This window comes from Phacochoerus africanus, chromosome 3, assembly GCF_016906955.1.
Source record: "Phacochoerus africanus isolate WHEZ1 chromosome 3, ROS_Pafr_v1, whole genome shotgun sequence".
NCBI lineage: Eukaryota > Metazoa > Chordata > Mammalia > Artiodactyla > Suidae > Phacochoerus > Phacochoerus africanus.
This window is the reverse complement of record NC_062546.1, coordinates 79,338,283-79,365,766: the sequence shown is the minus strand read 5'-3', so window position 1 is coordinate 79,365,766 and position 27,484 is coordinate 79,338,283. Positions and strand designations below refer to the sequence as shown.

General features: G+C 36.9%; 1 protein-coding gene across 1 annotated transcript in view; it reads left to right on the top strand.

Annotated features, from left to right (window-relative positions):
- Window positions 1-10,950: 10,950 nt before the first annotated feature.
- The window catches only part of THSD7B (thrombospondin type 1 domain containing 7B), an 832,155-nt gene continuing 815,621 nt past the window's right edge, over window positions 10,951-27,484 (top strand). The window contains exon 1 of the mRNA XM_047772023.1: window positions 10,951-11,105. Within this exon, the coding sequence (XP_047627979.1) occupies window positions 10,967-11,105 (139 nt within the window). The 5' untranslated portion in view covers window positions 10,951-10,966. The remainder of the gene's footprint in view (window positions 11,106-27,484) is intronic.

Genomic DNA, 27,484 nt, shown 5'->3' with positions numbered 1-27,484 from the left:
TAATCATTAATTAACCTTTACTAAAATATCTATTTGGCCTTTCGTTTCCCATGTACCATTACACTAAAAAATTTACCTCTTTGGTGCCCTAGAGATCGTACAACATTGCACCTCATTTCAGCTGAGGAATTGGCAACAGTGTGGAAAGTGTGTGTTAGAAAAGGTGTAATGTTGATAGGGTGAAGAGTAAACATTAGGTGTCTAGGAAAGGTGAAATATAAGATACCTGTAAGAATGAAGCTTTGCAGTGTGTTTTGCAAAGCATAATTAGAGTAATTTTTGTATGTGTTTGGGTTTACTGGCTTTCCTAGCCCAATTCTTTTTGTTCATTGTAATTTTATTAGAATAGAATGTACTCTGTTGTGCATATTCCTTTCATTGATTCCTTCATTTATCCAATATTTACCCTGCACCTGCTTGGTCTAGATTTTGGGCTACAAACTAGGAATGCAAAATGAAGAAAATTGTGACCTCAAGGAACAAACTTTGGGTTGGACACTGCAGAGGCCACAGGAATATTCTTGAGGCTTCTGTGAGTGCATGTCTTTAACAACCTAGTACCCCCAGTAAATACCCGATTTCATGCCAAGGATGAAAGTGTGGGCTAGTGACATTATTAAACCCTCAACTCAGCTATCCTCTTTGTTGTCCCTAATGGACCACTACTGACATTCAGTGGATTCTTTGATGGTCACTGCTCGCTCATTTGCCTTCTTCTGAAGTCCAGAGGACTCCCTGCAGTGTGGAACCACTTCTGGTTTGGTTGACCAAAGACAACATGCAAACAAAGAAATGGTTTTTCATTCTCACATTTTACCAACAGCACTTTCCCCTGCCCCATACTCATGGTTTTCTGCCTTCATAACTGAGAGTGGATGGTTTAAACATACTTTCCAGAGTGGATGGTTTCAAAGAATATATTATATAGTAAATAGTTTTAATGAACTGTGAGTTACAGAAATATCATTTCGCAGAAGAGATCCATCCTATTGCTGTTTAATTAAAATCTTCCTGCTGATGGAAAAGTTCTCTCTCTGGTGTTTTCTTTAATGCATTCATGATGCTTCTGTCTGGGCTCCCTTGCTAGAGATATCTTTCATTATAATCCACTTATCTAAGTTTGTAATTAAACTTCTAAATGTAAAATTTCCAGGGGCAGATTGCCAGGCTACCCAGTGAACTTTTTTCTCTGAGAGAAATCCCTCTTTGAAAATTTTTTTCTGTGTTTTAGTCTTTTTATTATTTTAAAAGTATTTTTGTGTGTGCATGTATGTACGTATATGTACACACACATTAAGAGTGTAATATAGTTCATGAAGATGAAAAGTGGCTTTTAATTTAGTATTATCAGTTTCTGCCTGTTTCAGTAAAATCAGAGGTAGATGGTATTCATTAAATAAGCTTACTGCCTTTTATTAAGATACTAACATGGTAAATGAAATATATTTTAAAACAAATGTGTTCAGGCTTTGTTGCTCTATTTGAAACATCTAGAAACAGTAACACAAAACAAAACAGAACCCTTGGAGATTCTAGTAGAAATAATATAGTCTGTTTTCCATTGGTCAACCATGTTCTTACAAGTTGTTCATGCAATAAAGGAAGAATCTAAAAACACCATTTGCATTTCAACATCATTTGGAATGCCCTCTTTCAGATATCATTCCATTCTTTTGGGAAGAGTGAGATGAGACAGGATGAAAGTAAATTCTACCAAATTTTCCGAATCTGATGAGCAGCTTGCTAATCGTCAGTTCCCCATAATAAATGAACACTTCTAAAAGATAATGGAAGACTGTTGGAAAATTCTATAAGCTTATAAGCATGTTATTATTTTATGTCAACTGTGGACACATATTTCAAAAAGTTCCGTTGCAATAGTAGATGCATAATTAATCAAGAGAACACAAAGCTATATTTACAGTTAACTTGATAATTCTTCTGACATTAAATATTTAGTATCTTACATTGCAGAAAATATTAATGAGTAATTAAGTATTTTTTAATTTCAAAGGTCAATATCATTTGAGAAGAGAATTTTATCTTGTTCACACATTCAAGTTCTTCTGAATTCTTACAAAACTCTTCAGAGCAACTGTTAAAATACAAGCCCACATAAAATTACATTCTCTCTACACTCATATATAATATAAATATATATACACTTATATATATATTTATAAAATTTGGTAAAAAGTTATCAAATTCTTTTTCAAGAAGGATGGTCTACTATAGGCTAATGCCATTAGGTGCCTATTTTATTTCTTAAAATCTATAGAAGTTATTGCATAGATTTCATTACTGTTTCTAGGATATAATGCTTTCAAATTGAATTCATTCTCTTTTTTTTAATTTTATTTTTAAAATTTATTTTTATTTTATGGCTGCATCTGCGGCATATGGAAGTTCCTGGGCCAGGGATTGAATCCAACCTATGGCTGTGACCCATGCCACAGCTGCAGCAAAACCAAATCCTTTAATCCATGTGCCAGGCCAGGGATTGAACCCGTACCTCCATAGTGACCAGAGCTACTACAGATGGATTCTTAACCCACTGAGCCACAGTGGGAACTCCTGCATTTCATTTTTGTAATTAACCTAAGCTTCTCCAAACAGAAGTTGACATAGATTTTATTTTTTTCTTTAGTGACTCTATTATGGTTTTTTCATATTATTCCCATCAAATTATTTAACTTTTATTTTTTCCAACTTTAAAAGCGTCCTCTACTTGAGGATTTAAAAAGTGTAGATAGTATAGAAACTTTTCTGTTCTTTGATTTTTTTTGAGAATGGTTTAATGGGATGTTTGTAATTGTTAAGCAGGAGAAAATTTTCTACTACTTACCAATTTGGGTTTCACAAGTTACCTAAATAAACTTTACTGAGCACAGAGGAGAAAATTCAAAAACTCAAATCAGTGTGAAAATGTGGGGTTTTCCATCCATTTGTCTCCTATTATATGTGAAAGCCCTTTCATCAGAATTGTGGTCCAAGATCATGAAAACATAACTAGAAAATAATTTACAAATGTGGAGTCCATAATCCCTTCATTCAGTTAGCAAATATTTATTTAACATATACTGTTTTCCAGGTAATATATTAGGCACTGAACATATAACAGTGAGCAAGATTTAATATTTAGATGATAACTAGAGGAGAGGAAAATAAACAAATAGACTGAGATACACTCAGTTATCACGTATAGATGTTCTCTAAGTGTTACAGAGAAATCACAAATGAACATGAAGAGGATGGAGTGATTGCAGCTGTGCTAGACAGATGGTGGTTGGTGGAGACTTTGAGATTAACAAACTGAGGAAGTACATTGTGTATGTACCTGAGGAACAGTAGTAGAAAGACCTTGAGAAGGTGTACCCTTGAGGAACAAGAAGAGGGCCTGTGTGTCTAGACTACAGCAGTGAATGGAGAATGACAGGAAGGAGAGGAAGCAGACGTGAAACCAGCAGAGTCTTTAAATTTTATTCTGTGATGGAAAGCCATGAAAGGATTTTAAGGAGGGAAGTGTATTTTTCTTTCCTAAAGATTATCCGAGCTTTTCTCTGGAGCATGCATCGAAGTCACCAAGAGTGAAGGCAAGAAAATGAGGTAGGAAGCTGTTAACAGTAGGTCAGGTGAGAAATGATAGTGGTTGGCATTAAGGAAGGGAATGGGAAGTGGCTTGACATTGGGTATATTGGGAAGGTGTTGCCAGCTAGATTTGTTGATGGATTGGTTTTCAGATGTGAGAAGAAGACTTTTGGAGGACTCTGGGTCTTCTGGTCTAGGGCAGTGTGATGCCTTTATTGGGTTGGGGGCAGTGAGTGGAGAATTGGGCTATAGATTACACAGAGAATCATGCACTTCATTATGTATATTCTATCTGGGTTGCTATCAGACATCCAAGTGGAGATGTTCAATGGTAAGGTAAGTCTGTGCATTCAGGAAATAAATCAGGATTAGAGATGTGGGAATAGACATGGAGAAATGGAAATCATGAATCACAATATTTAAAGCTGGAGAACTAGATAAGATCACTTGGGTGAGTGATCACAGCTAAAGAATAAAAAGAATTTGAGGACAAAGTTAGAGGTATATCAGTTCCAAGGTCAAACTAAGAGGAAACACTAGAAAAGGAGGCCAAGAAGAAGGGGACAATGAAAAGTAAAAAAACAAACAAAAGGAGGAGATTTGGGGGCTTTGTCCCAAGTGAAAAAAAAAGTAACTAAGGCGGAAGTTGTGGAAGATTTGAGGAATAACCAGGAATTCAAGGGAGTGATGAGGCCATGATTCCATGAGGTATAAAGATGATTTTCCATCAGGTGATGTTGAGCTGGTTCTAAAATTCCAAGGATGTGTCCTATACCTTTCAAATCAGGGATGGCTTGACAACATTGTAGCCAGGGAGAGCTTGACAACTGTTCTTATTTTAGACTATATCTCTATGAGTGAATTTATTCTTATTGGGGAATATGAAACAGTTGACCAGAGTAATTACTGCCTTTCTCTCTGATTTATAGTTTGTCATAGATGAAGTGCCCCTTTCTTTACTGAGATGACACTTATGAAAAGTGACAACAGATGTGGCTGCTTTTCTATGAATAATACATATATTACCTAAAGAAGCCAACTGGGGAATAAACCAACCTCACCTGTTAAAACTGGGGATGTCCATGTTCAGGTTTCCAGACAGTTTCAGTGTATTGCTTGAATCCTATGAGGAGTTGTGTTTCAGTCTGTAGAAGTCACAGAGAAAGGCACACTGTGACAGATAGGTGTGTCTATAAATATAAACCCTGCATCCAGTGACATGGATACTGTAGGAGGGAAAGTTGCTTTTAGCCCATGTAACAGAAAACACACAAAAAAGTGGCTGAAAACAAAGGAGCTTATTTTTCTTACCAATCAGAAAGTCCAGAATTTGATAGTCTAGGAAAGTTGCTGCGGTTCCATCATGGTGTGTGAGTCCCAGGTTTCTGCCTCCTGCTCCCTCATCCTTAGGGCGTGGCATTCACCCTGAATCTTCATATAGCTCTGGCACCTTTGGGCATTATTATCTTTATTCTAGGTGGGAAGGATGAGAAAAGGGGCCAGTGGCAAAGAACCATATTTTCACACTTTGGGAGGGGGGTTCCTTTTTAGGGCCACACAAGTAGCATATGGAAGTTCCCAGGCTAGGGGTCAAATTGGAGCTGCAGGTGAAGGTCTATGCCACAGCCACAGCAATGCCAGATCCAAGCTGCATCTGCAACCTACACTGGAGCTTGTGGCAATGCTGGATCCCTAACCCACTGAGCAAGGCCAGGGATCAAACCTGCATCCACATGGATACTGGTTGGGTTTGTAACCTGCTGAGCTACAAGGTGAACTCCTGGGGTTATATTTTTATTGGTGAAATATCCCTTCCTCCTCTTGACATTTAACCAGAACTGTGTCATATGGCCATCCTTGATGCAAGAAGATAGGCAAATATGATTTTTAAAAACCAGGGCTGGTGGGCATTCCTAAAACACTGTAGTTCTAGAAGAAAGGGAGAATATAAGCATGCCAATCACAGCTCCCAAGTTTGGTTTCAAAGGTTTTGGCAAACCTGTTTCTAAACCTCTTTCTATCAGTTGTGTCCTGTGGCCAAAGTTTGTTCAGAGATATATCAAATACTGGTGCAAAATTTTCTGTGGCTTTATTATGTGATGCAAACCTATTGCAATTATTAATAGTATAAACCAAAAACCATGGTATATTTTTATGATATGCTTGCAGGCCCCCTCATGCTTGCATTTGATATAAAATTTGGGATTCTGCAGTGAGGTGTGTAGAGGAAGAGGCTGGTGGTTAAAAGGCTTCCAGAAGTTACTAAACATCTTGTCATTGCCAGGCCAGAGGTTACCCTCTCATAAAATAGAGATGATAATACCTATTTTCTCCTTCACAGGGTCAGTGTGAATCTTTAATGGGGCTCTCGGTGCACAGTGCTTTTAGCTCTGTAGAACTATGGCACAAAGTCACAAGATTGGGAGGTTGAAAATATCACCCCTCCAGTCCTTTGCTGCAGGGAAGACATGCATTCAAACACTCCCTGAATGTTACCAGAATCAGGTTTTTCTGAATTTTGAGAGAATTATGACAATAGGAAAATGATAAGCCTTTAATGAACACTCACTCTCTGGTGGGTGCTTATCTCTGAACTTTCCCTCCATTATTTGATTCTATCCTTACCCTCCAAAGACTCTGAAATAACAGTCCTCATCATTTTGTAGATAGGGCCCTAAAGCTCCCAGTCTGTGTGACCATGTGTGATGCTATAAATAGATCCCAGCTGTGGGGTCAGGCTTATTTCCTAATCCAGCTTTGATGTTTTCTAGCTGAGGTGACCTTGGGATAATTATTTAATGTCCTCAATGATGGTCTCTTTTACATCTGAAAAATAGGAATAATTGCTCATCTTTTTAGGTGAAGATTAAGTGAAATGATATGTAAATTGCCTGGCACTTGCTGCTGAGAGACCCTCCACAGAGGTACAAAGCAGCTACATTTTCAGGGATATGAAACATAACTTGTGTTGATAATTGGCTCACAATGTTAGTTTCTCTGCTTGAGATGAGGGCCACTGAGCTGGATTGCAGATAGCTTGCTAACTCTGTGACCTTGGGCTTGTCACTTATCTCTCCATGCCTCAGTTTCCTCATCTCTACAGTGGGGGATAATGTGAATAACTTACTTCATATGGCTGGGGTGAGAGTTCAGTGAAGTGCTTCAGGCAATATTTTGTACACTGACAGCGTAAGAGGACTGAAATGCAATGCAATCAGAAATTAGGCAAATGGTTGAGAAAAGCAAATGCTTCTGTGGTTCTTCCAGCAGTGTTTAGTTAACAGTTCCTTGCCTTGGGCAGCTGGTTAGAGTCACCATGCCGGTCAGTGGAGGTGATCTCCACAGCAGGCATCCTGCATTCTGTTACTCAGTTGCCTTTATCGAGCCTTCATCTCTTCACAGTTGCCATGAGATGGTGCTATGGTGAGAGTCACAGTCCAGTTTGCTGTTCTCCTACTCTTTGCTGTTCCTTCAGGCTGAAAGCAAATTGGAATTGGTTTTATTTTAAGTTGTGTACCTTTTAAATATTCAAGGACTTCAATGATAAGAATACACTTAAGGGAAAATGAAATGCATATGAAGTATAAGGCATATTTTTCATAGTTTGAATGGCCTTTAAATGATTAGAAAACTGAGGCTAAAAGGAGAGACTGTGTATTTTTTTTTAATTTCTTTCAGTATTCATTGGTTTAGAGCTAACCTTGCAAATACATTTTGGATGCTAAGATATATAGTAAATAAGTTGATTTGGAGACTCAACGACCTTCCTGATATAAATTATTCATGCCATTCTGGGTAGCACATGCTTCCTGCATAAAATATTTTTTCATCTGAGTTACAGCATTTTTCCATTTGTGTTTTACAAACAGAGAAGTGGAGGCTCTAATTGTTTCTTGTTTCCTCTCATTTTGTTTATTGTGAACTCTTGTGTGACTTTTCAAGTAATGGATACAAGAATGATGCCCAGGGTCTTCCAGGGAAGCATTTAGTGAGTTTCAGGCCTTTGGAGGAGAGCTAGGCAGCATAGTTTAGCATAAGACAAACCTGAGTTCAGATTCAATCCTGCCTTTTCCATCAACTCAACAGAGATTCTCCATTTACTAATGGATATGAGGCTTGAGGCATGACAATGGTGAAAGCTTCATCCAATCGATTTTCGCATCCTCTGTCTCAAGCTTCTTGCAAGAAGAGAGGTAACAAGGTATAGGTTTATAGGTAACACAGACATTAAACATGTGTGGTTGTTTTTAGGATTAAGATTGCCATGACATTCTGAATTGAGATGCTTTGGTGCATTCTCTTAGATCTGTATTCCAGGGTTTTTTGTTTTTTTTTGGTTTGTTTTGTCAAGAAGTCTTAGACTTCTACTGTCCCTCTCTTGTTATCAGCTGGGAGATTATGATGACTGTAGCTGTCCAGGAGGCTTCCCAAGCCACTCTGCTCAGGGACCTCCCATTGCCTTAGGTGAACACAAAAGGACCCTTAAAGCCAGTAGATTCCTTTTGGAGGGTCAACACAGGGCTCTGTTCCAGAGAGAAATCCTGAAAGATCAGTGCTCACAGCAACCTGTGCTGCAGGTATTTCGATTAAAACCTGAAAATGGATGCGAAATTTAAAATACTGATATATAAATTATTGGCTAATCATTCCAGCTCACATGCAGTCTCAGTGGTACTCCTAATTCTTTTAAATATTTTTATCTTCCCACCTAAGGCCATTTGGAGTTTAACAAACATGCTTTTGGTCCTCCATCTTTTTGGCTTACACAGTAATGATATAGATATGTTTTTAGATATGCTGCAAGTCTGTCTCCCACTGATGAGATTGAACAGAGTTGTCTCCTCTACCCTGGTGATTTTCTATCACCAAAGAAGTGGCCTCAGTAGAGAGCTGTTCTTGATCGTTAATTTATTAATAGTGATAATAAAAGCTTGGGATCAACTACCCTAAAACACAAACCATTTTTATCAACAATTTTTGAACACGACAGTTACTTAAATCCATCGTTACACAGAAGGCCTATTCATTTGATTCCTGGGGTTATGTTTTTCAACTAATTTGATTTGCAGGATTCACTTGAAAGATATCTTGTTTTATGTAAGCACTGTTCAGATTTTTTTCCAGGTGCTGACTTCGAATTAATGGCAGTAGTGCCTTCTGAAAAATATCTAGTCTAAATTCTTGGTAGCAAATCTATATTATGAAGAATTAATCACCTTTTGTGTGTGTGTGTTTGTGTGCGCATGTGTGCACACAAAAAGATGTCTCATGTAAGAGGGTACAGTTCACATCTAGTCAAGAGATTTATGAATTGTATCTGGTAGTGCCCCAGAGATTCCATGGAATAGTCTAACAGGCTATTGACTGGGACGAACAGTCAACCAGGAGAGTTCTATTTAATTTCAGTCTGATTTAATTTCTACTCTTCTCGATATTCATATGTGATGCAGAAATATGAGGAAAAGCTTACAGTTGCTTATCCAAATATTCTCTTCATCCCTGGACCAAGGCAGGCCCTCAGGTAGCTGTATACTTGAACTGCATTGCTTGACTCCTCATAGACTCATTTTCACAGATTTTTGCTTTGTGCTATACCCTTGGAGTGTTCTAGAAGAGCCCAAGACCCCACTGACCATGGGTTACTGTTGTCTGGTTTATTGATGAGGTGATGTGCTCAGTGTCATGCTCAGCGCAGCATCTGTGTTTCTAAGAACTCTTGGGGTAAACCTCCACCAGTGTTTGGAGCAGGGCAATGGCTTCTTCTGAAACAGTAAAAAAGGGCGTATACTTTACTCCTGCATAAATGGGGGCTTATGAGGGCTATAGTACTATAGTAGCCACTTTTTTTTTTTTTGTGGTCACTAGGAGGTTTGCAGTCAGATTTGATCTCCTCTTTTAGCAATTCTATGGCTAAATATTTGGGGGCAATAACTTCTACCCTTGACATCCTTGCTTACTGTTCAATCCTTTTATCTTCCTATACTTAAGTCTCTTAATATATTTTTCTAATGCATGCACTGTGGCAAATTAACCCTGATCTCTTTAACTCCAGGTAGAATTTTCTTATTATCTTTTGGGAATCTACCTGAATTTCTTATAAGCACATCAGACTTCATATTGTCTAAAGGCAATTCTCTTTGTCTTCTTTTTCAAAACTGCTCCTCTTTTTTTCTCCTTTTTGGTAGAAGGGTCCCCTCAGTGCCAGAATCTGTCTTTCTATCTTTTCTCTCTCATGCATTCCATCCAGTTATTAACCAAATCCTTTGAACCAAGCCTCTGCACTACCTTTCAAATTTCTCCTGATCCTTTCACTCATAAACCCTTGCCTGGAATATTTCTCTAGTTCCCTAACTGGCCTCAATTCCTCTGTAATCTGTTGTGAACACTGGTGGCAGTTATTTAAAAGTCATTTGCTCTTCTGTGATTCTTATTGTTGTTATTTACAGAATGAAGCACAACTCCCTCACATGACACTGAAGGATCTTTATAATTTGCTCTCCAACCTATGTTCTAAATCTCATCTCTGTCCTTTCCTCCCTCTCCTTGTGTCCTTCACTGCAGCCACTGGCCTCCTCCCCAGTCCCCAAACACAAAATGCATTTCAGCACCTAGTTCTCTAAGCCTGAAATCCCCTTCCTGGTGCCTTCCAGCCCTTCCCCCCAGCACATCTCAGACACACTTTGTGTGAGATTTCTCTCTACAGAAGAACTAGTTGCCTTTTCCTCCATCTTTCTCAGCTTCTTAATTACCACTGTTAGAGGGTGTGTTGCCCTCTTTTGGACTTTGCTGATTAGGCAGATCTTTCTCCAAAAATCATGGGCTCCTCAAGGAGTTTGAGTAGAAGGATGGAGCATGCCAGGTATCTGCCAACCCTGCTCTTAAAGACAAAAGTAAAAGTCGCTAGAATGGACAGTGCCTTTCATAGGTAAGAATGGAAACTATGGACTAACACATTTGACTTTGACATGTTAAGATTCTATATACTCCTTTTATAGTCATGGAAATTTTTTTTCTTTTTATCACCACACCTGTGGATATAGAAGTTCCCAGGCTGGGAGTAGAATTGGAGCTGCAGCTGCCGGCCTACACTACTATCACAGCAATGCAGAATCTGGGCCGCATCTGTGACCTATGCTGCAGTGTGCAGCAGAGTCAGATCCTTAACCCACTGAGCATGGCCAGGGATCAACCCACATCCTCAGAGAGACAATGTCTGGTCCTTATTCCGCTGAGCCATGGTGGGAACACCATTATGGGACATTTGTAATTGCATCATGTTAAATGTTCCAGCAGTCCAGGTGAGCTTTTATATTTTCTTTATAGAAGAAACTTACCTGATGTTCTTTTTTCTTTTAGGAATAGGCTGAATATCTGAAGAATGTTTCCAAAGGGTAATCTGACTGTTGCTAGGTGGATATGGAGGAGCACAAGGAAGCTGTTTCTCTTCCTTTTACTCATGCTGCCTCATACAGCTCATTTGGAAGGCAAAAAGGATCATCAATTCATCTGGAAACCAGGTAGGAAGGTCACAGCTCTTCCGTTGTCCCATTTTCATTAATGAGAAGAATATTCTTTCCATCTTTGGACTTATTTATGGAGTAGTGAGAAATAGCCAAAGGGGAAAAAACTGATTCTTCTGCTTTGTCATAAAGTTTACATTTGATTCTGCTTCCTTCCTAATTGTCACCTCCATCCGTGATGCTTGTTGTCCTTCTGAATTAGTTGTTGTCAATTAAAGTTATGATTTCCATAGTTATATCTGCTTCTCCTTTGACAAATATATCACTGCTCTGCTGCACATTTGTAGCAAAAATGACATCTGAATTTAGCTGATATCTTCAGCTAAAAATACTTTGGACCAGTAATGTATGTCTCTTTTTTTTTAGGGGGACAAACTAGTTAGCTATTTATTATTGAATATTTTCTAGCATAGATCCTGTATATCTACATTTGGGAGGATAGAAAACTATCCTAACAACTTTCCCTATTAGTTGTGACTATACAGTTACTTTAATGTATTCTGAGATCCTTAGCTACCTAGTTCTTAGCTATGTGAATAAGATAAGTTGAGGTTTGGAGATCTGCATGTAACTTACATTCTTCTTTAAATGTTTCCATCATGTGGCCGTGTAAAAGATCTGTTAAATTTAATTTCAAAGGCTAATACTTGAATGACTTACATTATGAATCCCAAACATCTTGGCAGATATTTTCATTTGCTCTAGATTTTGGTTTTCTTCAAGTTTCACAGTCAGCTCATTTAAAATATGTATTACTGTTTCAAGAGTCCATTCTTGCAAATATAGGTGTTGTATACACCCAATATCTTAGAATTGGAAAATGTGATGTTGTAGTGGATCTGTGGTCCTTGGAGAGTTTTCATTTTAGCCTCATAACCTGTAAATTAAACAGGCTGTAGACATATTATATCACCATGGAAATGTGTATACAAGTGATATTTGTAATGTATAAATGATTTTGCCAAAACAAAAGTGAATTATACTTTAAAGTATATTAAGTAAGCCCCCAGCACAACTAGAGATATAGCCTGGAGGAAATCTAATTGCATTAAAGCCCTTATAAATTAATTTAATTGTGGGCTCTAATACCCCATTAGTGATTTGCATTTTTTTACCTCACAGTAGTTTGAGGAAGCTTTGGAAATAGCTCCAAAAGTCAATATTGCATTTGTGTGAATGGGACTCTTTTATTTTAATCAGAAAAGACTAAATATTTTTCACATCTAAATAAGCACATTTGTAAGACTGTACTCCTGTCTAAAGTTCTCCAAAAATTGCAGTTAATATGGACAGTAGCAAATTCGAAGCATGAATAATGTAGCTAAGATAATGTGCTTATTTTGAATCAAATTTTAAAAATAGGCCTGCTGAATAGCATTGAAAACTTTGTCTAGATACTCATGTTGCAACAGAAGAAAGGCTAGGGGAAAAATGTAATTGTAATGTATACATGTAAGGATAACCTGACCCCCTTGCTGTACAGTGGGAAAAAAATAATAATAAATAATTAAAAAAAATTAAAATAAAAGTAGGTCAATGGCACAAGATGGCACAGACCCACTCTGCAGTGGATGAACTCTCTGATAACTGTCACATGTAAGTTTCAGAAGCGAGGGTCTGTCTCCTCAGATGACTTGAGTTGTTCAAAATTAATATCTGTGCCATAGGTCTCATTTTCCTGGTGTTCACTACTTCTTTCCCTCATTAATATGCCATCAAAAAGGTGATAAAAATGTATTTTTACCATGTGGTTTCATTTTTAAATTACAAATTTATTATTTGTATATGGGCAGATATTTTAAAAGTAGAAAAAATTTAAAAGACCTCAAATTAAAAGCCAAAGCCTAGACTATGTATTCCACTCTCTAATTTCTTATGAATCCTTCAGAAATTGTCCCTGCATATGTAAATATATCTTTACACGTAATTGTGTGTATAAATCACACACACTACATATACACGTAAGTTTTACTGTTACTATTAGTTTTGATTCTGCCAGAAAAGAAATGGCACATGCCAAGTAGATAACTGAGAAGACTTTAATAAAAGGACTGTTTACAGAAGGAGGAACGAATGTGCAAGGTTTAAGAACAGCTATAAGGAATTGTGGAATGACCTCCTGGTCTGCAGGAGCAAAGAAAGAATTGCTTTCTGGAATCTGGAGAGAACACTTTTATGGAGCAGATGCTTGACAGATGCTGTGTCTTTTAGAGGAATATAAACAAAGTGCAGTGAACAGTTGGGAAGGGGCTTAGGGGTATGAATGGTCCTTGCCCTCACATCTCCTGCCAGGGCTCTCATTGGCTGAATCCAGACAGAAGCCACAAAACAAAAGGAACCCATTGATGTCTCTATACAGACCTGCCTCCTAGGCAGGAAACAGAGAGTGGAATGAATGGTGGAGAATGTGGATCTGAAAAAATGTCTAATTTGCATATACATGTATGTATATCCACACAAACACTGCTTCATACAATCAGAATCATACTCTGCAGATTGCTTTTTATCATGATGTATTTTTTTTTTCTTTTTATGGCCGCACCTGCAGCATATGGAAGTTCCTGGGCTAGGGGTCAAATCAGAGCTGCAGCTGTTGGCCTACAGCACAGCCATGGCAACACTGGATCTGAGACACATTTGCATCCTATGCCTTAGCTTGCACCAACCTGAGATCCTTAACCCACTGAGTGAAGCCAGGGAATGATTTTTTTAATGGTTGCCTGGTTTTCTTTTGTACTTTTATTTGATAGTTGGTTTAATTCATGCCCCCTTGGTTTATCTTTTCTTCCCCTATTGCTTGTCATTTCTGTGGCTTTTTAAAAAAGTTTTTTAACTGAATGAATTTTATTATATTTATAGTTTCCATGGCTTTTAGATTTTTGCTATTATAAATAGTACTGACATGAATACAAAATTACTTCAAAGGTAAGAGATAAACCAGCTTGAGTAGTCATATGCCTTAGAGCACTTCTGCATCGTCACCTTCAAAAACAACTTTAACATCTTAGGATCTATACCTTTATTATATTTCATTTGAATTGAAAAAACTATTGCACTTGAAACTAGTTGCATTTTTGGAGTATATTATCAAATCCAGCAACACAGGTCCAGTGTAATCTGGAATTTGAGCAGATTTCCATGGAGACCTGGATAAATACACCTTATTTTAGAAACCTAGAAATCATTCTGTGGATTTAGACTGTAGACCAATCACTTAAGCTCTTTGCTGGTGTCTATTTTTTTTCCCCTGGGTCCATAGGATAGATGTTAGTCAACCTCATCCAAATTACAAGCATTTATAAGTGAGTCCTGGCTTTGGAAAAACAATGGATTGATGAATAATAAGTGAGTGATATATTATGTTGCTAAAGATTTCTTTACGGAGCGTGATCTGGTGAGCTGTAGGCTGTGGGGTCATTGATCTGGCAAGCCTGTCATCATTGTGATGAGATCTGTGGATCTATATTTAGTGTCAGGCAATCTGTCATCCATGCCAAGAAAGAAGGCTCATGTCAGCAAGAGTATCAGATAAGGAGTGAGGCTGCTTGTTGCTTTAAGTCAGCATACAGCTCTTTGGGTCTGCTTGCTTTGTAGAGATGGATAGATAAGGGTCTCTGAAGCCACATTAACCAGTGGTCTCTTAAAAAATTCCTCAATCCTGCTTCTGAGAGGTTCATTCATTCCACCAGTCCTTACTGAGACCTTAGTAGGTGCCAGGCCTTATTACAGATACATGAGATAAGTTGGAAATAAAACAGACAAATCCTTGCTCCTCAAAACAGGCTAATAACCATGATCAAGAAGTTTCATGGAAAGCAGGTTTGATGAGGGACAAGTGGCAAGCAGGAAAGATGAGACAAGGAAGAGGAAATGCAGTGATAGGTGAGGCTGATATTTTAGTAGGTGGGCCATGGGATGTCTCTCTGAGGAAGGGAACTTGAGTAAAGACCTAAAGGAAGTGAAGGAGCCAGCCGTGGCAATATTAGGGTAAAGAATGTTACCATGGCAATATTGTGGTAAAGATCAAGGGGGTGAAAGGCCCTGAGGCAGGTGTGGGTGTGGCATGTTGGAGGACTAGAGATGAGGCTGGAGTGCTGGATCAGAGTGAACATGGGGGACAGTGACAGGAGGTAGGTCAGAGGGGTAATGGGGTACAAATCAGGTATGTCCTCATGGGTCAGAAGATAATTTTGGCTTTTACTGTAGGTGAGATGGAAAGATACTGGGGAGTTTTTAGGGTGGTTACATGATCTTTTTTTAAAAAAATGTAAGATTTTAATAGGATCATTGTGGGGGTCATTTGAGGAAGTGTAAGCAGGGAGACCAGTGAAGAGGCTACTACAGAAATAAGGAGTGACCATAATAGCTTGAACCAGGGTCATGGCAGTGAAGGTGGTGAGAAGAGGTTGAAGGCTGGATATCATTTAAGGTCATGGTTTTCAACCAGGGTTGATTCTGCCCAATAGGGAACTTTGGGAGTGTCACAACTGGGTGTGCTCCCAAGATCTGTGACTAGAAGTTGAGGATGCTGCCAAACATTCTAAAATGCACAAGACAACCACCATTCCCCCAAACAAAGAATTATTTAGCCCCCAAATGGCAGTAGTGCCCAGATTGAGAAACCCTGATTTAAGGTAAAATCATCACGATTTACTGATGTGGCAGGGGAAGGGAAAGAGAAAAAAGGGTGACACTGAGCCTTTTCCCTGAGCAATTATGAGTGGAGTTGCCATCATTTAACTTGGGCACATTGGAAAGGAGCTGGTGTGGAGGGAAGATGAGCAACTTGGGTATTGGACATGTTAACTTTTCAAGCCTATTAGATATTCATGGGGTGATGCTGACCAGGAAGTTGGATATTTGGGTCTGAATTCAGGAGAAAGGTCTCTACTGGAGATATAAATTTGGAAGTCATTAGCAATTAGGTAGAATTTAAATGTACAGCCTTGAAGTGGCAGCCTTGAAATTTGTGATCTTGTGTATGTCAAGGATAAATTCCTAATGTACTTCTTTGGGGCCAAGTGACTTTTAAAAAATTCTTGTGGTAAAATACACATAACATAAACGGTATTGTTTTAACTGTTTTAAAGTATACAATTCAGTGACATTTAGTATATTCATAGTGTGGTGGAAACATCAACACTATCTAGTTTCAGAACATTTTCATCACTGCAGGTTACATTTTTTAAGTGTTTATTAAAAGACCAGAGAACAATTTTGCTATGAATAATAAAGTCTGAAAGAAAAAAATCTATATTGATCCCTTTGTAAGAGGTTCTTGTAATAGACTTAAGCCATCCTAAGAAAACACTCACTGTATTAGGAAGAGCTAGCGCTTTGTGTAGGGGCAAACTCACATTCAGATCCTAAGGGTCTGGAGAGGAGAAAGTTATTTAACCTCTAGGAGCCTTATCTATCCATGCAAAGTGCAGATAATAAATACGTTATGGGACAGTTTCCAAAGTTAAGTAAAACAAATATATTGGAATACCTAGTTTATAGTGGCTACTTGAGAAATGTTATTATTTTTACCATTATTATAAATAATTTGGTGTTTGAAATATTTATTCTTTTATGTTATAAATTTTTTGCATACTTTTCCCTCGAGGCACACAGAAGAGGGGAGATCAGTTTGACAGCTATATCTACTTTATTAGTAAAAGGTCATATGTAATTTTGCTGATTTTTAGGTCTAAAACTTTCTGTGACAGACTCTGAGAAAGTTTTAATTTCAGTAGATCCTTCCCAGTGAATAAAAAGGGTGAGAATAATGACCTATGTCCTAAGAATTAAGTAAGTTAGAATTAATCTTTTTGAAAGGAAAAAAGAGATTATGAAAATGACATTGTGTAAGAAAAAAGGAGTTTAGGTTCCTATTTAATTATAACTTAAATGATGTTTTCATTGTTGAGAGGACATTAAAGAAAATGGTGTGTATGTAGGTATACATCTATATTTCATATATATATATATTTAAGTTATAAATCTTAGAAACAATAAAATGTTCTTAAGAGAAAGCTAATTTTTTGATTGTGTGCCAGAAATTCATGATATATTTCTTCTGAGAATTTGATTATATTGAAATCTTTTAAATTACATGTTTACTAATCTGTCTTAGAGCCATGTGTACAGTAAACTCTCAGTGGTGTGATTTCTGTTATCAAAAAGTGTAGACAAATATGGCATAGGATTCACTGCTAAGATATAATCATTATTCCTTGGAGTTCACAAGTTCTAATTTTATAATGCTTCCAATAAGTCAGAAAAAAGTCTATATTAGCTACATAATGTAAAATAAATTACTCTGACATTTTTTCCGAGTGGTACTATAGTGGGAGCTCCCAGAGGATAGAGGTTTTGTTGATTTTAGTCACTTATTTAGTCCAAGTACCTAGAATGTAAATAATTGTTGCATAAAATAGCCCCAGCACGTCATGTACTTGTGGAATGAGGAGCAGTGTTTTCTGTGTGCGAACGTGTGTGTATGTGCGTGCGTGCGTGCGTGTGCGCGTGTGTATGTGTATTTAGGGTGTTGAAAAGTGAAGAGACTGAAGAAATAGAACATATGTGGTTTGTTACTGAAGAACTTAAAATGTACATTGAGGGGAGGATATGATATGTATGGCAACCAAATCAAATATAAATCAGTAAACATGAAAATGAATGATTCATATTTTCTTGTTCCTTGGTTTCAGTACCATTTCTGATCATCTCTGGAAAGCAAGAGATGCTAGTTTTTTTTTAAGTTTTATAGGAGTATAGTTAATATACAAGGTTGTTAGCATTTCGGCTGTACAACAAAGTGATTCAGTTATACATGTACACACATCCATTCTCTTTTAGATTATTTTCCCATACAGATTATCACAGAATATTGGAATACATTTTTAATAAAAGGGATAAGTGCCCATAGGAAAAAATTTAACTATTACTGTAGTTCTTATGATGAGAAAATATAGTTGTTGGTGTCTTCCATTTCCTCAGAAGCAGTTTCAACTCTTTTTGCTGACTATCCTGATATTTATCTCCATATTTTCAAGCAATGTATTCATTACTGATATTTCTTGATTTATAAATATTAGACTTTCCTATTGTTTTTCTGTGGTATTCGTTGAGGATTTCTCTCTACCTACCTTTTTCCCTCCTTACTGCCTCCCTTGAAATTAGATCAAAATACTTAAATCAATAAACAATGATTATAATTTCTACATGGATACTCTTCTCTGCTGAGCCAAGCAGTTGTACTATACTTCTGTCTCCTTTCTTTTTAGCCTTTTGTTTTACCCAGAAATAAACAACAGCAGCAGAAAAAAATTGTCTCCTCTTTCCTTTTGCTTTGCTTTCTTCAAGTCTGCTGCTGCTTCCCCCCACCCCGCCATGCTCCAGCTGACATGCCCATTATTAACTTTTTGCAATATTTAAGCACTCTTCCAAACACTCTATTATATTTTTTTCTTTGGGAGATGTTTCCACACTCTTCTGTCCTCCCCATTAAACGTGGATTGCTGCAGTTTCTCATCTTGAACACTTTGTTCCCGGTTTTGTGTTTCTCTTCCTTGCTTTTGTTGTTTTATTTTCTAGAACCACTAAAATAGTGTACATTGGAAGTAATTTTTCACATCTAAAAGGGTTGCTGCTTGTCATATGCTTGACTCATAGCTTGGGTGTGGAGTTCAAGATTAAAAAGCACCTGTCCTTTGGAATTCTGAGGTTTTGCTCTGCAGTAATCCAGCCTCTAGATTTGCTGCTAAGAAGTTTTATATCATTCTGATCTCGTCTCTTTGTATGTTACCTTTTGTTTCTCTTCCTCTTTCTGGAATCTTCTTTTTATCCACAAAATTCTGAAACTTCATGATTACGTACTTTGGAGTGAGTCCTTTCTTTATCTTACTGGGCGTTAGGAGACCATTTCACCAATATAAACTCTTCATGCTTATTTATTTTTATATGATTTTTTAATATGATTTCCCTCCTCTTTTGTCTCTGTTCCTTCTCAAACTATTTAGGTATTTCACTTCTCTAAATGATCTTAAATTTTTAGATATTTTCTGTTTTTTTCTTTTATTTATATTTTATTCTAATTTATAAAATGTTTATTCAATTTCATATTTCATCCCTCCCTTTAAGTGTTTTTATTTCAGCTATCTCATTTTAAATCTCTAAGATTTCTTACTTGTTCTATGATTTTTAAAGTTATATCTTGTTTCACAGATACAGTGTCTTTTTATTTAGAGGATGTTAATACTTTTTTCCTTTTCATTCTCTGCACCATTTATACTTCCTCTAAATCTCTCCCTCTTTTATTCACTTATTTGTTTGATCATGGCCTCTGATATGGGGAACTTTCTTATAATCGCTGTTGCTTATCGGCTATATTTTTAGAGGTTCCCATTATTGAAGGTGTGGCATTAAAAGCTGATTGACATTCTGTGCACTTGACTTAGATGTTTGGACTTTACTGTCGGGCTCTTCTGAGTGATGAGGTAGCTTTTTTATTGGAGGATGTGTTCTTTAAAAATCTATATCCAGCAGTACCTCAGGGTCTTTTATACAGGGCTTATTATAGGTATTTTTAAGGTAAAGGCTAAGTTGCTATAACAAAGATGTTCCCAAGTACTGGCTTAAAACAATAGCAGCTCCTCTCTCTATCATGTGACGCTCTCAGAGTGCTCCAGATTAACCAGTAGTTCTCCATGTGATCATCAGCTACTCAGTTTTCTTCCATTTGGTGGAAGGGCATTATCCTTTTTTGCCCAACCAAACTGGAACACAGGCATCTTCATCTTCTAGCGATGAAAAGAGCACAGAACTGAAGTCTGAAAAAAAGATATTTCAACAAGTGACATAAAAGTTTTATACATGTTCTAATTCCCTATAGCTATGTAATAGCCCACTCCAAAAGTGGCTTCAAGCAATAACAGTCTACAGTTTGACTCTCACCTTTGAGGACATCTGGGCCCAACTGGGTATTCTCCTCTGGGGTCTCTTATGCTGTTGCAATCAGATAGGGCATAGGCTGGCTCATCTGGAAGGGTTTTTCATCCACATATCTGGGAAGACTCAAACAGAAGAGGCTGAAATGACTGGTAATCTTCAGGTATTGCTTTCTCACTATATATAAGGTCCTGTCCATGTGCTCTCTCTGTATGAAGGCATCAGAGTAGTGGGAATTCTTATGTGATAGCTGAAGACTCTCAGAACAAGCTTCTAAAGAGCAACAGGTGCATAGCTTTTTTAACCTAGCCTAAGAGCCATGCATGGTCACTTCTGCGGCATTCTGTTGGTTGCAAGGAAATCTCTCAGGTGGGAGTCTGGATTTCATCTTTTTATTGGAGGAATGGAAAACAATTATAGGTATGTATTTTAAATTTGCCATGATCCATCACTTCTGGTCACATTCCATTGACCATGCATGTAATCCCATGGTCACTGTTAACCATGAGGGAAGATGGGAAATGTAGTTTGTAGTTGAGCAGTCATCTAAGAAGTGGAAATAGGTTCAGTCATTATTACCAGTCTTCACTACAGAGGCTATTCAGTTTTTTGATTAGTCAGGGATTTCCAGAGAGGGAGAGACAGAGATTTCATTTAAGGAATTGACCCATGCAGTTGTGGAGAATGCAGTAGGCCCAGGAAAGCCATTGGTTTAGTTCCAGTGCAAGCCCAAAGGCCAGGGAGACAGGGGAACTGATAATACAAGTCCTAGTTCAAGTATAGGAGAGGAGCAATGCTTCAGTTCAAACAGTGGTACAGAGAGTGAGTTCTTCCTCACTCTGTCTTTTTCTTCTCTTTAGACCTCCAACAGATTAGATGATGTCCATCCATATTGGGGGCACGGGCATCTGCTTTTACTCAGTCTACTGATTCAAATGCTACTCTCATCTGGAAGCACTCTCACAGATACACCCATCAAGAATGTTTAGCCAGATATCTGAGCATTCTCTTGTGCAGTCACATTAACACATGGAATTTACTGTCATGGTGTCTCCTGAAATGAACCCTGCCTACACTGGACTACTGATAAAAGAATAACAGTAGAGGGCTTTTCACTTAATTCCTATCTTTTGCATATGATACCCCATATGTTTCACTTTGTGTGCTCTTCTCAAATATGTCCTCTTGAGGAGTTGAATTTGGTGGTCTCTTTTCCTGCAGATATTGAAGATGGGACAGAGGGAAGGGATCTGTGGGGCCAATTCGGTCCATTTGCAGACTTTTAATTATCCCTCCCTGTCAAGCCACACAAGCCTTATTACTTTTTTTCTAGGGTCTCTAGGTCCCAAACTTTCCCAGAATTCTGCAAGAATAAATTAGCTTTTTCTGTTGTTGCTACTGTGTTCTTCTGCTGGCAGAGTTTTCAGCTTCCTTTGCATTTTCTGGTTGCTTACTGCTCCTCTTTCTGCTCTCCATGTTTCAAAATTAATTGCTCTCTGCTGTCTACCTCCAGTGCTATAGTTTGGCCTATATTGAGTTAGAGCTTTTAATGCTTTTACTGTTTTTCAGGAAGGAGTGAAAATGTATACATGTGTCATGTCCCCCAAGTTAATGGGAAGTCTTCTAACTTTTTTATCACTTCTATTTTAAACTATTTAGTCTGGGATAGAAAGGATGTTGAAATATTAATTTTTGTGGTGATTGACTCAGTTATTCTCTTAGAGCATAGACTACAAAATATGTCTATAATAAAATTAAGCAAGTCAGAATTTCCCCAGGTTAAAATTTAATTTAATTTAATTTAAATGTTATTGGCTCTGATTGGTGTCTGACTGAGCTATTGCATTGAGAATTGATAGGGGAAAAATTTTTCCCTGGTGGTCAGATTATCAATGGAGAAATTTCTTTATGGCCACATGGAAATTATCTTCCTTCGACCTTTTCTTTCATGGTAGGATTTTGATATTTAAAGTAAGTTTAAATTATTCTTAAATTGCAAATCTATTCTCCAAGTCCATGATTTTCTTTTCTTTGAAAAGGTTCCTTTGTGCTGTATATTAGATTCCAGATATAAGTTATATCATATGGTATTTGCCTTTCTTTCTGATTTACTTCACTCAGGATGAGAGTCTCTAGTTCCATCCATGTTGCTGCAAATGGCATTACTTTGTTCTTTTTTTACAGCTGAGTAGTATCCCACGGTGTATATATACCATATCTTCCTAAACCAATCATCTGTCAGTGGACATTTGGGTTGATTCCATGTCTTGGCTATTGTAAATAGTGCTGCAATGAACATGCGGGTGCATGTGTCTTTTTTAAGTAGAGTTTTGTCACAAAATAGAGGATTCCAGGCAAAGTATAAAAGTCAAAGATGAAAACAAGGCAGACCTATCAAAGTGAGATTGAAATATGAATTAAAGACCAAAAGACAGCGTTACCAATTCATAAAGCAATTTTAAAAGTTTATTTTATAAACATCTCCATGACCATGGCATTTTTTTTTAAACTGTGAATCACAGTCTTGATTGGAACAAAATAAGAAAAAAAGTAGCCTATCCTCTTATGGGTTGATTATGGATTTACTCAATTCATGCAGTTATTTCGATATACCAACAAAATTTCCCAAGCCTAACAGCCACAGGTGACATCTATGCTATAGACGTTAGTACCACAGATAATATCTGAGACTTAATCAGATAAATCATTCAAAAAACATAAATTTCATACCACTCTTATTTACTACTGTCTTTAATACTATGTACTGTGAAAGCTTATCTTCATAGCAGATGTGTGAGTATGAATTAACCATGTCATCCTTTTGTTTCTTTTCTTCTTTGGAATTACTATGGTAACCAAACTTCAGTTCAGGTAAGGAATCTGTGCTATTAATATCTCCTTATGTTGATCATTTTCCCCCCAAAGGAGGAAAATAATAAGTTACTGTGGAAATAGTTTTGTCACCCAACATTGGACTTCATTCACGGATACACTTCACTACAAAAGTAGCACAAGAATTGGTAAGAATAGCACATGGATATGTTCTTTTGTATGGATTTTTTTCCTCAGAGTTAATAATTTTTTAATTGAGTGCAGCTGCTCAAAGATTTTTATTCTTAAATATACTCACAAAGTTGAAGAAGAGTGGCTTCCTTTCAGATCTTTTTCATAAAACCATTTTGGGGCTTAATTATTTAGCTGTATTCTAGAGAACCTGTAGACAGTAAAGATGTTGACACTACACCCTGGACAGGGTGATGGAGTGGTTCAGAGGACAGACACCAAAGTCAGGCTGTCTGGGTGCTGCGCCAAGCTGTGTGTGACCTCAACCTTTGCTTTCTCAGCACTACAATGGTAGTAAATGAGAAAGTCTATGTGAAATGCTGTTCATATTCTATAGTAAAACTCAAAGTACATTATCTATACTCAGAGTATTACATGGTCATTTTAAGTACTCAGTTAATGCTACCTCTTTATTGCTATTTAATGGATGCTACTGTAAGAGGTTATTCCCTGTCCTTCCCACCATCTGACATAGAACATGATTGATTTGGGATATATAGACATGCATGTATAATGAATCTCATTTTTATCAAGTTGTCATTTGCTTTTCTTTTTCTTCACTTTAAAGTTCATCTTCTAAAATAAATATTTTTAAAATTTCCGTTTCATTGCTTATTTCTATTGACATTCCTCCAGGCACCTTAGATGTTTCAAATATTGGCCCTCCAATAAATATTATCCCCTGACATTTCCATTAAAAAACTTTCTAGTTTATTTTTTTCAAAACAGGAGCTGTGGGATCCTATCTAAAATAATTACTGGGCTGAATGTAGTCTCAAAGCTTACTTAAGAGCTGAGAACATGGGGGCTGCTTGACCAAACCAGGATTTGAACTTCTATGGGTCCATGTGAATGACTGCTTCCATCTTCAGACTTGAAATGAGAAAAGTCAAGGATTGATACCTTTATATTTGGTGATAATGTAAAAATGATTACAAGTTTCTGTTTTATTTATCTTATATGGTCATGACAACAGCCTGTGATATTGTTGGAATCCTGAAAAAGGAATTGGGTTTATTTTTTTAAGATTTTAATTTTTTCCATTATTGTTGATTTACAGTGTTCTGTCAATTTCTACTCTATAGCAAAGTGACAGTCATACATACATATAAAGTCTTTTTCTTACATTATTCTCCGTCATGTTTCATCAAAAGTGACTAGATATAGTTCCCTTTGCTATACAACATGATCTCATTGCTTATCCACTACAAATGCAATAGTTTGCATCTATTAACCCCAAACTCCCAGTCCATCCCACTTCCTCCCTCTCCACTTTGGCAACCACGAGTCTGTTCTCCAAGTCCATGGAGAAAAACTTTTCTTTTCTATGCAAAGTTTCACTTGTGCCATATATTAGATTCCAGATATAAGTGAGGTCATTTGGTATTTGTCTCTTTATGACTTGACTTCACTTAGTATGAGAGTCTCTAGTTCCATCTATGTTGCTGCAAATGTCATTATTTTGTCCTTTTTATGGCTGAGTAGTATTCCATTGTGTATATATATGACATCTTCTTAATCCATTCATCTGTCAATGGACATTTAGGTTGTTTACATGTCTTGGCTGTTGTGCATAGTGCTGCAATATAAATATGGGTGCATGCATATTTTCAAGGAAAGTTTGTCCAGATATATGCCCAAGAGTGGGATTGCTAGATCATGTGGTAGTTCTATATTTAGTTTTATGAAGTACCTCCATACTATTTTCCATAGTGCTTGTACCAATTTATATTCCCACCTACAATGAAGGAGTGTACTCTTTTCTCCATACTCTCTCCAGGATTTGTTATTTGTTGACTTGTTAATGATGGCTGTTCTGATGGGTGTGAGGTAGTACCTCATTGTAGTTTTGATTTGCATTTCTCTAATAATCAGTGATGTTGAACATTTTTTCATGTGCTTATTGGCCATCTGTATATCTTCTTTGGAGAAATGTCTATTCAGGTCATTTGCTTATTTTTCAATTGGGTTGGTTTTTTTTGCTGTTGAGTTGTATCAGTTGTTTGTATGTTTTAGAGATTAAGCCCTTATCAGTTGCATCCTTTGAAACTCTTTTCTCTCATTCCAAAGGCTATCTTTTTGTTTTTGATTTTATGTTTTCCTTTGTTGTGCAAAAGCTTGTCAGTTTAATTAGGTTCCATTGGTTTATTTTTGCTTTTATTTCTGTTGCTTTGGGAGATTGAGGTAAGAAAACATTTGTAAGGTTAATGTCAGATGTTTTGCCAATGTTCTCTTCTAGTAGTCTGATGGTGTCTTGTCTTATGTTTAAGTCTTTAAGCCATTTTGAATTTATTTTTGCACATGGTGTGAGGGTGCGTTCCACTTTCATTGATTTGCATGCAGCTGTCCAGTTGTCCCAGCACCACTTGCTGAAGACTTTTTTTCCCATTTTGTATTCTTGCCTCCTTCATCAAAGATTAATTGACCACAGGTGTCTGGTTTTATTTCTGGATTCTCTATTCTGTTCCATTGGTCTATATGTCTGTTTTGGTATCAGTACCACACTGTCTTGATTACTGTGGCTTTGTAGTATTGCCTGAGGTCTGGGAGAGTCATGCCTCCTGCTTGGTTTTTGTTCCTCAGGATTGCTTTGGCAATTCTGGGTCTTTTGTGGTTCCATATAAATTTTTGGATTGTTTGTTGTAGTTCTCTACAAAATGTCATGGGTAATTTGATAGGAATTTCATCGAATCTGTAGATTGCTTTGGGTAGTATGGCCATTTTATGATTTTTTTTTGTCTTTTTAGGGTTGCATCACAGCATATGGAGGTTCCCAGGCTAAGGGTATAATAGGAGCAACAATAGCTACCCTACACCACCGCCACAGCAATATAGGATCCGAGCCACATCTGTGATCTACACCACAACTCACAGCAATGCTGGATCCCCAGCACACTGAGCGAGGCCAGGGATTGAACCCATATCCTCATGGATACTAGTTGGGTTCATTAACCACTGAGCCATGACAGGAACTCCCATTTTTATGATATTAATCCTTGCAACCCAGGAGCATGGAATATCTTTACATTTCTTTGAATCCTCTTTAATTTCCTTGATTAATGTTTTATAGTTCTCAGCACATAAATCTTTCACTTCCTTGGTCAGGTTTATTCCTAGGTATTTAATTTTGGGAAGCGTGATTTTAAAAGGTATTATATTTTTATATTCCTTTTCTAATATTTCATTGTTAGTATCCAGAAATGCAACTGATTTGCAACTGATTTCTGAATGTTAATCTTATATCCTTGTACTTTGCTGAATTCTTTGATGAGTTCTAATAGTTTTTGTGTGGAGTCCTTAGGGTTTTCTATATATACTATCATGTCATCTGCATAAAGTGACAATTTTACCTCTTCTCTTCGAATTTGGATACCTTTTATTTCTTTTGCTTGTCAGGAACTGAGTTTACATAGCATAGATACTAAGTGATGAACCAAGACTTGCCCAGTGCCCTTTCAAATTTTAGTTAAATTTTCATTATGCAAAGGTCTTCGATTTTCCCCATTTGAAATTTTAAACTCAGAAACTGCTTATAGTGTTGCCATTCTCAATAAAGAGGATTGTGAGACAAAAAATATTACCAATTTTTATATATTTTCATAGATTTCATACTAATTCATTATTACTTTGGTGGTTAGTGATCCACATAAACAAATGTTTTATGCCAAGTGGTGGCTTCTCTTTATGTAATTCCCTACTGTTATAATAGTTGTAATTATTAGTATGAAAGAGTAATTCTTTTTAATAACTTTATTGAAGTATAATTTATTTACCCAAAATTTATCCATTTAAAGTGCATATTTTAATTATTTTTTACTACATTTACCAAATTGTGTAACTATCACCACAACCTATTTACAGTTAATCCCCATCAATACTCCCAACCCTAGGGAACTGCTAATCTAGTTTATGTCTCTATAAATTTGCCTTTTCTGGGTATTTCATATAAATGAAATCATCAGGAAGTGGTCTGGCTTCTTTCACTTAGCATAATATTTTTGAACTTCATATTATGGCATATGTCAATATTTCATTGCTTTATAATACTGATTAATATAGTATTCTATTGTATTGATATAGCATTTTTTAATCCATTCACAGGTTGATGGACATTTGGCTATGATAGATAATGCTGCTGTGAATATATGTATGCAAGTCTTGGGGTAGATATCCATTTTCATTTTTTTTGAGGGGGATAGTGGAATTGCTAGGCTCTGTACCAAACAGAGGCTTAAGTTCTCAAGAAATTGCAAACTGTTTTCTATACCTTTTACATTCCCATCAGCAATATATGAGGGTTCCTATTTTGCTATATTTCTAGTTAACATTTGTTATTGTCCATATTTTTGATTGAACTCATTTTAGTGGGTATGGCATAG